Raw genomic sequence first — 13960 nt, 5'->3', positions numbered from 1 at the left:
ATTAAACAATGAAAAATATTTTTATTACGTATACAACTTTAATTTGGGAATTATTGTAATTTTAAGAAAACTATAAAAACATTAGAGACTTCATTTTCAACTATTTACCGTATTAAGTATTAACTAAATTTGTATATAATTTAAGTCATTCAGATAATTTAAAATTTTATTATTATCATTTATAACGAATTTAGTTTTTATCACATCATAACTCCTAACTTATTTATAATTAAACTTGTGATTGTTTCATCCGGAGGCAAAACATATCACTTGCGGTTTAAGATTTCAGTAAATCTAGAAAACAAGTCGATGTGCAACATTAAATATGGTGTATAAAAAAGTGTTGCATGATTAATAATGTAAAACCAATTATGTGTTCGCACACATTTATAAAAAATCTTAACTCATCATTTTTTATTATTGTTGATTTCGTATTTACTAACACTAATCTAGGGATGAGCGTGGAACGCAACCGGTACCGACCCGTCCCGTTCCCGAATATCAAATTTGATCAAAAATTAATCCCGAATACCGAACCAAATTAACATCACCGGTACCGGTACCGCCGGTACCGATTCTCGAATTTTATGTATTTGGAGTACCAAATACCGTCCCGTATTTTTAAATTCAGTACGGTTTGGTACCGGTTCCGGTACGGGATCGTGATTTGGGAAAAACTGCTCATCTCTACACTAATCTTATTGATAATTGTTTAGATGCAATAAACTACTTGCGCAAAAGAACTAATCAGCTTTAGAAACTATTTTCTGGAAAAAAAGTATTCACATCCGAAGCGCAGGTAAACGACTAGTGTGTGTGTATATATATATATATATATATATATATATATATATATATATATATATATATATATATATATATATATATATATATATATATCGTTGAACCAATAACAGAATAGACACTAGATAGTATGTATTATTCTCTACACAAAAAGCTTTTTCATATGAAACTGTAAAAACTTAAGGCCGCATAAAAACTCATCATTTCTGAAATCTCAATCAGCTTTTTTTATGTCAAGACCTAGGAACGACTTAAGCAGATTACCATCTAAAAAATCCTCCGACTCGATGTGCTTTTTCGGGTTATTTATCCATTGTTCGTAGGGGTGTAAACGAGTCGAGCCGAGCCCGATCCTGATAAAGCTCGAGCTCGGCTCGTTTAATTTGAGGAAGCTCGAGCTCGAGCTCGAGCCTTAAAATGAAGCTCGAACTCGGCTCATGAATAATTTAGTGGGCTCGCGAGCCTAATCGAGCCTAAACGAGCCTCTATGTGTGTGTGTGTGTGTGTATATATATATGTGTGTGTGTGTGTGTATGTATGTGTGTGTGTGTGTGTATATATATATATAGAGAGAGAGAGAGAGGCTCGTTTAAGCTCGTTTAGGCTCGCGAGCCCATTAATTGAAGCTCGGCTCGAGCTCATTTAATAAACGAGCCTCATATTTAGGCTCGAGCTCGGCTCGGGCTCGTTTAATTCGATCTCGAGTCGAGCTTTTAACGAGTCGATCCCGAGTAGCTTACGAGTAGCTCGGCTCACTTACACCCCTAATTGTTCGTGGCTCAAACTTCCCATGCCTTTTACAACCTTTCTCATACTTGTTTGAAGCGTCTCCATGAAGGTGAACTGATGTTTTGGTAGTGAAGCAATCATACCAATGGCCCCTCTTTGGCCCATAAATGATAGTGTTGAGTTTTGGCTAAATAATACATAGTGTTTTCCATCCCACATTGCTAGAAGGATGAAAGCTAGGGAGGTCTCCAAGCTTATAAAAGAAAACCAGGACTTTGGTTTTAAAGCACCCCAACCAAAATATACTTGAAGTGTGTGGTTTTTTCTTTTTTCTTTTATTTTAGATTTTTTTTTCTCGTCTTAGAATATAGAAAGTCTTTGTTAACACTTTGATAGAGTGTGACCAAAAGGCTTGTAGCCCAGCGGTATCTGGTAGTGTCCTCCCTCTTTGAGGTTGAGGGTTCAAGTCTCAGTGGATATAAGTGAAATATGTGTTGTTAGCTTAGGAGTAGATTAGATTTGTCGGTTAAAAAAAACACTTTGATAGAGTGTGAGTATTTTTGTGGAGGCTTGAAACATTAGTCTATATGATTGTAACAATTTATCATATAGTGGATCGTTCTCTTTAGATGCTCGTGCTTTTTCTCCGGTTTTAGAGTTTCCACGTATATTCTTGTGTCAAATTGTTTTTCTTTATTATTGTTATTGGGAGGTTGTTGGAACCTGGAGGCCGTAAAAACCATAGCACCTTCCTCAAGTTGAAAAAATAATTACATTTCAAATGTAGACATTCCCTAAAAGGTTAATTTATAAATAAAAAAAATAAAAAAAATAAAAAAAAACTTTTATTTTTCTTGCTATAAAAACCATAAATTTTTATTTTTTAGCAAAATTCTAATTTTAACCTTTTTGAGTGAATAGCAAATTGATTGTAAGGTCTATCTCAAAAAAAGAAACTTGAAATTCCCAATAAAACCCTAACCTTTTTTTTATTTCCAAGAAAGACCTTACTCGCAATTGTTATTCTCTCGAAAAGATTCGGATTAAAATTTTATCGAAACTTTATGGTTTTTTTCAGAAAATAAATTATAAAAGTTAGATCTTTTCCGAATATAATGTAATGGGACACAATGTATGTTGGGTACCTGATACAAGGATGGATCATGATCTAGCAACCCATATTCAAATTGAATACTTGCACGTGCCATCAACACTAATATTTCACTTCATCAACAAAACTTTTTCAGGATTCGTCGCAAATAATCCACCTTTGTAAGTATTTAAGTAGTGGATTCAATGAGAGGAATGACATTTCCTATCTGCTGGCTTGAGCCTTTCGCCATTAACCTCGAAGACAATAAGGTAACAGGTGTTTGTTCCCACACAATAATATTCCCCTTGATCGCCCGCAAATGAGCATCTAACGACCGAACCGCCCCACCGAATTCCCCATCAGCTAGTCAATAACTATGGAGCATCTAGAAAGTGTGATAATCTAATAATCGGACGAAGCTTTCACCGCATACCATAAATGTCTTAGACTTCTTTTGTTGTGTAATACACTGTAGCTACTCATTCAAATAAATAAAACGAATGTGAAAATCCTTATCACTAACTGCTGCGAGATTTAACTTGTTTCCTTCTACAAAGACAAGGTTGTTGACCGAATCACAAACCACAAATCACAAACCAAACAATAAAATTTAAATTAATCGATTTATCAAAGGAAAAATGTTACAAATTAAAGGGTAAACTTGAAAACAAGTCACCTGGAAAATCAGAAGAGCTAAATGGGCACACACGACCAACTTCTTCTTGGTTCACCTACTATAGACTAGCTTCTTGTTACTGCTATAGATAACCCTCACACTATCACATGCTACAACTATATGTATTTTATTTTTCAATGAAAATGCTTCACGACTTGATCGTTGGGTCCCTAATAACACCATTTTCATATGTGTTAGTTGCAAACTTGTTGATGCTCATGTCCGGTACAAAATGGAAAAGATGACCGTCTTCAACAACACAAAACAAGTAATTTATATGGGGAGAAAGAGATAGTCAATATAGATACTAAGGTTGGAATGGAATAAGGTAAATCCAAAAAAATCAATAATCTTAACCTCTTCCAAGGCACAAAAAAGAACCGGGCCGCATACTTTTAGGATCGAAATATTCTTTTGTGATGAGATTGAGTTCGAGGACTGAGAGTATATTCACACAAACATCCATCCATGTACAGACAACCGTCATGTCACCAATCGACCTTATATGAAGGCAGGAGATATCACACTACAATACGACGTTATTCTCTAGCAAGATTCTATCACCTATTTCAAGATAATGTAGGTGATGGCCACTGGCATCCAATAAAACCTGTTACATAAAGATATTAAGATTACTCACTACTTAGGTGATATTATCCCTGCTTGGTAAATTTTGTATTAGGCAACGATCATTATTTTAATTTTTTAAACACATGGATGGTTTCTGTGATTTATTTTCTACACAGGGACCAAAGCTGCCAACATACGAAAGTCTTAAACACATAGACCTTTTTTGTAAATTACAGGGACTGTTTTCTTAATTCATTTTCTATGTAGGGACCAAAGCACACTTTTGCAAAATTTGGTATTAGGAAGGGGGTTTTATGTGTTTTTTTTCAAACATATGAACCATTCCTGTAAATATAATTCTATACATGGACCGTTCTTGTAATTTATTTTTTATGAAAGGGACCAAAAATGTGAAACTTGCAAACATGATGATACATGAAAGGTAAATAAGTGGAAAATGTCATTGTTCAAATTTGAGGGAGTTAAAAATGACATTTTACAAAGTAGGGGGTGGGAAGTCACATTCGACAAAGTAAAGGGGTGGAAAGTGCAAACGTACGAAAGTTTAGGGATCAAATCTGTCAACTTAATGATTTTCGTGGCTAGAGTCTAATTAAGTTTTATGGACAAATGTTTAAAGTTATTTGTGGCCAAAGTTTGAAATAAGAATGTTTTGTGGCCAAAGTCTAAAATAACAAGTTTTGGGGGCCAAAGTCTAAAAATAAGAAACTTTTTTGGTCAAAGTTTAAAAGAATAAAACTATAATATCCATGATGTACCTGAGTAGCATTAGCAGTGATAACGTTTATATAGTATTTAGCAAGTGGACGCCATTCATGTACAACTTTCTTGATGTTAAACTCATCAGCCTAACCGACTCGGAAGTAACCTGAATTTGATGACACAACTTTAAATATCTAGATGACAATCAAAAAGAGTATCTTACGTGAGAGTCAAAACTATTTATATCCATCCCATACTTGAAAAATCTGGTCATTTATGGCATCATGACAGACTAAAGTTGTTTCTTCATAACAGAAATCCTTAATATTAGCATTGACTAACATAACAATTTCTTGTTCAGCCCTATCCTTGACACTCATTACAAGTATAACAATCTCATCTATAAAGCTAACAACTAAATGGTGATCATCTGTCCCCAATCTCATTATTGTTAGCTTTATAGACAAGACTATTACACTTGCAATGAGTGTCAAGGAGGGGGGTGGCAAGAGACCGTTATGCTAGCCAACATTAATATTGAGGACTTTTGTTATGAAGAACCGACTTTATTTTGTCATGATGCCATAAATGCTCAATATATGTATGGATGAACATATATAGTTTTAGCTCTCAAATAAGAAACAATCTGTTTGATTGTCATCTAGATACTTAAATTCGTTGTGTCATCAAATTCCAAGTTACTTCTGAGTCGGTTAAGCTGGTGAGTTTAACATCAAGAAAGCAGGTACATGTGGCGTCCACCTACTAACTACTATATAAACTTTGTCACTGTTATTGCTACTCAGGTACATCATGCATAGTGTAGTTTTATGCTTTTAAACTTTAGCCAAAAAAAAGTTTCTTATTTTTAGACTTTGACACCAAAAGTTTGTTATTTTAGACTTTGGACACAACTTTCTTATTTCAAACTTTGACCACAAATAATCTTAAACATTTGGCCACAAAACTTACTTGTTTAGACTTTAGCCACAAAATTTCTTATGTTGGTAGATTTGGTCCGTAAACTTCTATACGTTTGCACTTTCTGCCCCCTTACTTTGTCGAATGCCACTTCCCACCCATACTTTGTAAAATGTCATTTTAGCGCCATCAAATTTGAACACGAACATTTTTCCACTCTTTTACCTTCCATGTATTGACATGTTTGCAAGTTTCACATGTTTGGTCCCTTTCATAAAAAATAAATTACAAAAACGGTCCTTATTATTTTCAGAATAAGTCCATGTGTAAAATTATATTTACAGGAATGGTTCATATGTTCTAAAAAAACACATAAACCCCCTTCCTAATAACAGAGATTACAAAAGTGCTTTAGTCCCTATATAGAAAATAAATTACAAAAACAGTCCCTGTAATTTATAGAAAAAGTCCATGTGTTTAAGACTTCTATATGTTGGCAGGTTTCGTCCCTATGTATAAAATAAATCACAGAAACCGCCCATATGTTTAAAAAAATACAATAATGACCCCTGTCTAAAACAAAATTTACAAATTATCATCTAAATTTATAAAGCGAGGGTAATATCACCCTAGTTCTTTTTTAATTCTCATATATATATATATATATATATATATATATATATACACACACGCATACACACACATGTTTATTTCCTTGCTTCTCTATAGTAGTGAGTAATCTCACTATCATTGTGTAATAGGTTTTATTGGCTGCTAGTGGCTATCACATATATTATCTTGAAATAGGTAATGGAATCTTACTAGAGAAAAACAACATCGTATTGCAGTATGATATCTTCTGCCTTCACATAAGGTCGATTGTTGACATGACGGTTGTCTGTACATGGATCGATGTTCGTAGCATTTAGTGATGTAGATTTTCACATTCGTTCTATTTATTTGAATGACAACTTCAGTGTATTGCTCAACAAAAAAAAAAAGTCTAAAACATTTGCGAAATATAGTGAGAGCTTTGTCCGATTATTAGATGATCAGACTTTCTAGATGCTCCATAGTTATGGACTAGCTGATGGGGAATTTGGCGAGGCGGTTCGATCATTAGTTGATCATTTGCGGGCGATCAAGGAGAATATTATTGTGTGGGAACAAACACATGCTATCTTATTATCTTCGAGGTTAATGGCGGAAGGCTCAAGCCAACAGATAGGAAACGCCATTCCTCTCATGGAATCCACAACTTAAATGCTTACAAAGGTGGATTATTTGCGACCACTTCTAACAAACTTTTGTTGCTGAAATGGAATATTAGTGTTGATCGCACGTGCAACTTAAGTATTCAATCTCAATATGGGTTGCTAGATCATGATCCAGCCTTGCAACCTGATCCATCCTTGCAAATCGATGGGGATATCATTATGGTTTATAGCAAAGTCAGTAACCTCATCATGTATATCCAGAAAAGACCTAACTTTTATAATTTATTTTCTGACAAAAACCATAAAGTTTGGATAAAATTTTAATTTGAACCTTTTCGAAAGAATAACAATTGTGAGTAAGGACTACTACCTTAATTCGTTTCAAATACATATGGAGTACAATGGCCCTGCAAACAATTGGGGTCAACTATGGCCGCCTAAAAAGATCAAAAGGTTTGTAAGTAATAGGGATGAGCATATGAACTAGGAAACCGGCCGAAACCGATACCAGAATTAGAACCGGAAACCGATGGAACCGATCGAGTCGAGATGGAGACTCTTATTGTCGATTTTTGGAACCAGAACTGATAGGAACTAGTCATTGGAACAGACCCAAAACCAGGAACCGAACCGATCCGGCTTTAAAAAAAAACCCATGTCTTCTCAAATCTCTACCATCAATAAGCAATGTCAAGAACGGATTTGTATGCTTCCGGTGGCGATAGTTCAAAATAAATTGGTTAAAAAAGGAAGGAGATGTGTAGTGCACTACAAGTAGATGAAATGTCTAAGATAACTTACTACTTTTTCAATTCACGTTTACACTTCAATGGCAAACCTTCTATTTTCACCAAATAACCACCAGCCAAAGTTTGCATTTGAAACAAAAATATTAGACGAAGTATCTCACTTTAGTTATGTGCTTAGGCTTCTTACCTATTTGAAACCAAAAAGCTAAAGAAGATTATGAAGATAGTTCCTCAAGAAACTTAGTTGAAGATATCAACAGTGATACGCAGAGACCATTTTGAGCTTATTCCATCTTCTGGTCAATTTTAGCAAAGTTGCTTATACGAATAAGTTGAACATTACCTTTAATTGAAGTTATTTATCGCATCGAACATGTTATCCAACAACAAAAATTTTAATTGTTTTGCAAACAAAAAGAAGCAAAAGGTGCGTTGATCATGTTCATTATTAGGCACATATACATTGCTATTTCTCGAGGACCAGTTCCAACATCAAAGACCCGGCAAAAACCGAAACGAAACCGGCGGTTTCGGTTCGGTTCTTAATTTCGACCAACTTCTATTCCCGGGTCGGGTCGGTTTCGTTGCTCATCCCTAGTAAGTAACATAAAATGCTATAAAAAGTGAAAATATCAAAATCTGTCTCATTTTAGCAATATTGGTGCCCATAACACATTTAGAAAAGTGGATATGCACCTGACCAGCTAAGGTGTATGGAATTGCGTTATTTGTTTTGTCTGTGAGCTTGTTCCATCAGAGGTGTCTGAGCTTGAGCTTGAACCTTCTAAGGGGCTTGAAGATGATGTATCACAAATTGCTCTACAAAAGCAATAGAATATTCAGCAGCTAAACTTTATTTATTTCAATTGATACAGGCTAAAGAAAATGAAACATGAATACTTTGTACAATAAGACCAAACCTTGTAATAATTTTTTTTGCAATCAGATCCCACCGAAGAATAGAACACTTATATCTTTCTACTGCAATCAGCAGTAAAAAAGAATATTCACCAACACAACATAAATAAAGCAACAAATGAATCTTAATTTGTAAACTAGCAATTAATCAACTCAACCATGGGAGGAAAAGTTCTAACGTTGAAATCTTTCCATATATTGGTATCTTGGACAAGATCTGCATAAAAGGATAAAGTAATTAATGCACAAGGACAGGAGATTTTAAAAAAAGAATAATAACAAGTGAAAAATCCAACTTAACTTCTACCTGCTTGGTACTTTTTATGTATTATTGTGTACTTGGTACTTATTGATTCCAAACATGTCATATTTGGTTACTCAATAGTTTAATATATTTTCGAATTGTCAAACGATGAGGGTTTAAATCAAAGTAACATGGATCCTATAAATATTGTGTGGCCTGGACATGCATGGTTTCTCAAAGGTACACTATGTTAACTTTGTGATTGCATACAGTGTGACTTAGTACCCTTCAAGAAATCCATTCGTACAACTCAACTATAAACAAAGCTGCACAGGGATAATAATTAAGCAATGTAACAAAAGAAATGAGCAATATGCACAGAAGAATGTTTTATTGGTGCTATATATTCAAAAAGCAAGCATACCCTTTAATAGGCTTACAAATGAGAACAAATGGGAAATAGACTCCATGATTAACTCAACTACCTACCATGACTCCATAAAACTAAAAACTAGGACAAACTTTAACACACTAGACTATGGTAGTAGCAGGTTCAGTTTTCCTCTTTATCAGATAGCTTTCTTTTGTGCTTTTTACTTCCATTAATCCAGTTTAAGATTATTAATGTTGTTCTAAATTGTTCATCATATAGGTGAAATCTTGATTTTTTATACACTTAAGATTCAAGTTAACACAAGAACAAACGCCATGTCTCTATATTGGAATAAAAAACTAATGATGAGATTGCACTTTTTTTTTGTAAGATTGTAGTCATCATCAAGTGCCATGGTTTTAGGGTGTTTGGTTATTTCACAAAATGATTGTTGAGACAATTATCCAAGAAATTAGTAGTGTTAGATAATTTAAAAAATCCAACCTGAGGGTGTTCTTCAGTAACTGAATAAATTTCATTGTGTGTACATTTCCTGTAAAAAAAAAAAGATGGTGACATTTTATTACATGAATGATGAATAGATAATGACCACATCTAGTTAATCCATATATAAACCTTGATAAGTTTGTAACAACATTCAAAAACTTACGCTACTATAAGATTGTGGTCATTTGGAGCAGTGAAATTGCCAACGCAGGAATGACTGACAGCCTTAGAAGTTCTGACTGGATTAACTTCTAACTGAAACTTGTTGTTTGATTTTGTAAGTGACTGATTGTGAAAAATGATTATATTACCCTCAAACAATATTTTTTTATAATAATTTCTTTATGATTTACCATTTAACTTATAACATTACTTTTTTTTTTTTTTTTATAAAAACAATTATAATTAATCATTTATCCAAAAAAATATGTGGGTTTTTAATCCAATCAAGTTCCTTGTAGAGTTTATCCATTATAATTTACACTATATTATAAACTTTAAATGCAAATTTCACAAAGTAATTCGCTATTGATGCATAAAAAGATGATGATCATAGAGTAATTTACACTTGAAACACTACAGACAAAATAAAAATAGAAAAAGGGCAAAAGTTATGCAATGGGGAGGTGAGGTTTTACAATGGCTGTTGATCTGCTACTAGTTGTACAGTTTATGTTCTCGGGATGTGTTTTATCATCGTATAATACTTTAGTCAATACATCAATATCCTTGAACAATATTCCATATCCATAAACCTCACCACTTCTCCTTTTGAGCTCGTTTGACATCTTCTTCATTGCCTATAGTTTAATGAAAATCGGTATTAAACCTTTAGAAAAAACCTGAATTCATAAGACCTCCCAAAAGATCACTGCTCATGAAACTTTTCAAGCTTCACTGCTTCACTTCTGAACTATCAAATCCAAGTTCAAGACAATCAGATTGATAAGTATACATTCAAATCCAAGAACCAGAAAAAAAAAAAAAAAAAAAAAAAAAAAAAACAGAGGCTAGGTTCTGCATCAACGATTAACGGAAGAAAAAAGAAAATCAAAACCAAGAAGAAGAACAAGAAGATCTTGAGGCGTTTCTTAGCAGAAAAAAAAAACACAGAACCATGTTTCTGCATCTATTCAGAGAAGGAACATAAAAAACCGAGGAGGTTTTGTTGCTTACCTGAGAAAGACGATGATGAGGCAGAGATGGTGACGCAGGAAGGGTCTGAGCAATTTCAATGGAAGGCGCCTGGTGTGTTCTGTGATTTTTATGATCGATGGTATTAGAGAAAAGGGAAAAGGGCAAAGGGCAAATATGTGAAGTAATCCCTAGGACCGAGTCAGCTACAATCTGATCAAGGACCCGGTCATACCTTGGGGTCAGTTATTACCGACCGAATCAGCACTTTTGGGCTTTACCAAACGGGCTGACCGGACCGAGTCAGCCAAAATTGCTGATCCGGACACAGTCAGCTCAGTATAAAACAACCCCTAACTTTTTATAGCCTTTTACCTTTTAAAATCCCAAAAATTAGTGTGACTTTTAGAGAGTATTTTCTTCTTAGCTTAAAGTTATTCTAAAAAAATTTTAAAGTTCCCAAATATCTTATTAATATTTTTGACTTTTTCAAAAAGAAAAAGATAAAAAGTCATTTTAAAAATCAACCCAAACACCCTCCAAAAGGTGGGAAGCTTAAAATGTTTCGTAAACACAGTGAAATTAGGATGTAATAAATGTAGTAGAATACAAGGTGACTAGGCTGAATAATTATTTTAAAGAGGCGTTTGGCATCGATAACAAAATCAGATTTTGACTAAATCAAAGAATTAATTCACTCCATTTTTGTCCCGCCCAAAAGACAGAAGAACACCATGACCATGGAACAAGATATTAAAATGGCTAAAAAAATCATTTTTCCTTCTCTTTATCTTTTGTTCAGCTTCTTTTCACCTGAAGAGGTGCATGAGCTTTGATTTGTAAGGATGCAACATGACTTTTCACAAACAGTTGGCGGGTATAAGAGCTGTAATGAGTGAATTCTTAGGAAATTGACTGCGTAATTACAAATTTAATTGAATGGAACTTTGGATTATATAGTCTAGAATAAAAAAAATGCAAATAAAAACAAAGGGGAATGAAAAATCACATAGAAGTGGTGGAGGGGCTCATTGCCGCAATCGATGATTTTGAAATTTGAATCACATGACTTTCCGGAGGAAAAAAAAAAACTTACCACAATCGGCAAATTTGAGGAACAATGGAAGATGGAGGGGTTCATTACCGGTGGAAATCGCAGCGCAATTAGAGGCGGTGGTCGGCTGATGGAGGAGGTGATAGTGAAATGTTGCAGTCATGCGATCGGAGATGCAGTGGAAAGGACTCCAAAGGAGGGATCGACGTTTGTGAAAGAAAGAGAAGTGTGAAAGGAATGGAGTATCAGGGCAAAAGAGGAATGCGCGTCTCTCTTTTTTTTTTAAGTGATATTGTCACAAAAACCCTAAATTTTCAAGAAATATTCTCTTTTACCCTTTGATGACTTTTAAGTTTACTAAAACCTGAAACTTACATCAATTTTCGCAATTTTGCCCATTTTACCGGTTACCCGATTGGATACTCGGTTTCGGAACTGTAACAGCCCGGAATTTCAGGTATTGCTTTAATATTATTTTTGGGGCATTTTAGGAAGGGACTCGGCGAGTTGGAGCCAGACTCGCCGAGTAGGACCACAGACTTGGTCGCGGGTTCGCGACTGGACTCGACGAGTCCAGATATGGACTCGGCGAGTCTACGCTGTTCAGCAGAAACCCTAGCCGTTTGGTTTTGGATCGTATATAACGCCCCATATGCCGTCATTGTCCGTCTTTTATCCGATTGAGAAGAACCCTAAGCGTCTGTGGACATCTAGAGCAAGATTAGAGGCTATTGGAACTTTGAAGAGATTGTTGGGCAAGAAGGAGAGGAGTTTTGGCTAAAGGAACAGCAAGGGATTCGAGCCCGGAGGTTTGGGGACACAGAGAGTACGTTTTTCAGGTAATACTTCGGATCATTCCTGTTATTTTGATGTGTACACGGATTTAGGGTTTATGAAACCCATTTGGTGATTAGATGGATTATTATATTGTTACCCAAACGTTTATAACCCAGTAATAGGATGTTTAGAGGTCCAGAAGGTCCCATGATTGTGTATTTCGGGACCATAAGTATTTCAGGAAGCAGTTTGATCGACTGCATGGCATGGACTCGCCGAGTCCAATGAACAGACTCGGCGAGTAGCTTGAAGATTGACTGGGACTCGTCGAGTTGTTCTTCAGACTCGGCGAGTGGATTCGGGGTGGCCCCGCGATTCTTCCACGTGGATCTCGTCGAGTCAAGAGGGATACTCGACGAGTAGAAAGGGATCATCAGGGAAAGTTGGAGAGGACGTCTTGACTCGTCGAGTCACCTTTGCACTCGACGAGTCCGGTCCCGTTGACCGTTGACCGTTGACCAGAGTTGACCTGCATGTAATTTCTTGGGGTCAGTTGTCTTGAATGATAAGAGTATTAATAAGGGTATATGGTATTATAGGGAGTCTGCAGATCGGCGGATTGAGTGCGAGTGATTTCAAGAGTTGATAGTTTTCATTACCACGAGGTGAGTCTTCTCACTATACTACACCCGGAAGGGTTTGACTGTGTGACCGGAAGGTCGGATATGATATGTGTTATTTATGCTATAAATAGAAAGGTAGTTGCTATGCATGCTATGTATGTTTATGGGCCGGAAGGCAATATGTTATGTGACAGAAAGGTCAGGTATGATATATGATATATGTGTTATATGTGTTAGAGTAAATGTATTATGTGTTGTATATGTCTATGGGCCGGAAGGCAATACGTTATGGGCCGGAAGGCGATATGTTACGGGCCGGAAGGCAATATGTTACGGGCCGGAAGGCAATATGTTATGGGCCGGAAGGCGATTATGTTACGGGCCGGAAGGCGATGTGTTGTGGACCGGAAGGTCAGGGCCTGGAAGGGCGTATGTGTGTAAGTCGTATACTGGGGAACTCACTAAGCTTTTATGCTTACAAGTTGTTATGTATGTGTTTCAGGTACTAGCGAGGACCGTGGGAAGGCGCCGGCGTGATGCATACACACTGCTGCTATTTGAGATCTTGGGGATTTTATATATGTATTTGATATGAAACATGGAATAGGTATTTGAATGAAATCACTTTATTTTAAATGAAAAATTTATTTGAAAATTTGCGTTGTTACAATTGGTATCAGAGCCTTGGTTTGAGGGATTCGGGTGTACCTTCGGGTGTAACTGAACTCAAACCGAGGATTTGAGGAAAAATCTTTTAAAAATAATAAAGACATAAATTTTTATAAATAGTAAAGTGGTAAACAAGAACGGAGCAGTGTGTACGATCAGCCAGCGCCCGAACGGTAAAG

The 13960-nt window shown here is 35.6% G+C and overlaps 1 protein-coding gene across 1 annotated transcript; it reads right to left on the bottom strand.

Annotated features, from left to right (window-relative positions):
- Positions 1 to 6455: 6455 nt before the first annotated feature.
- Positions 6456 to 10801, bottom strand: LOC145044221 (uncharacterized). Its single transcript, XM_078993082.1, has 7 exons — positions 10701 to 10801; positions 10163 to 10324; positions 9688 to 9779; positions 9522 to 9570; positions 8559 to 8617; positions 8403 to 8463; positions 6456 to 8301 (listed from the first exon to the last, which is right to left on the bottom strand). The coding sequence occupies exons 2-6, from the start codon at positions 10319 to 10321 to the stop codon at positions 8451 to 8453; spliced, it is 372 nt and encodes a 123-aa protein (XP_078849208.1). The 5' UTR covers positions 10322 to 10324; positions 10701 to 10801; the 3' UTR covers positions 6456 to 8301; positions 8403 to 8450.
- Positions 10802 to 13960: the final 3159 nt, after the last annotated feature.

The sequence above is a fragment of the Lactuca saligna genome, chromosome 4 (assembly GCF_052625555.1).
Source record: "Lactuca saligna cultivar CGN05327 chromosome 4, ASM5262555v1, whole genome shotgun sequence".
Taxonomy (NCBI): domain Eukaryota; kingdom Viridiplantae; phylum Streptophyta; class Magnoliopsida; order Asterales; family Asteraceae; genus Lactuca; species Lactuca saligna.
The sequence above is the reverse complement of the archived record's forward strand: the minus strand, read 5'-3'. Positions and strand labels throughout refer to the sequence as shown.

What these genes read in the sequence shown, in the direction of transcription:
- LOC145044221 (XM_078993082.1), bottom strand. Translation starts at nt 10,321, where the DNA reads ATGAAGAAGATGTCAAACGAGCTCAAAAGGAGAAGTGGTGAGGTTTAT. An exon ending in GTAGCAGATCAACAGCCATT is followed by an intron (nt 9,780 to 10,162) that starts GTAAAACCTCAC and finishes AACAAGTTTCAG; the next exon opens with TTAGAAGTTAATCCAGTCAG. An exon ending in GACCACAATCTTATAGTAGC is followed by an intron (nt 9,571 to 9,687) that starts GTAAGTTTTTGA and finishes TTTTTTTTACAG; the next exon opens with GAAATGTACACACAATGAAA.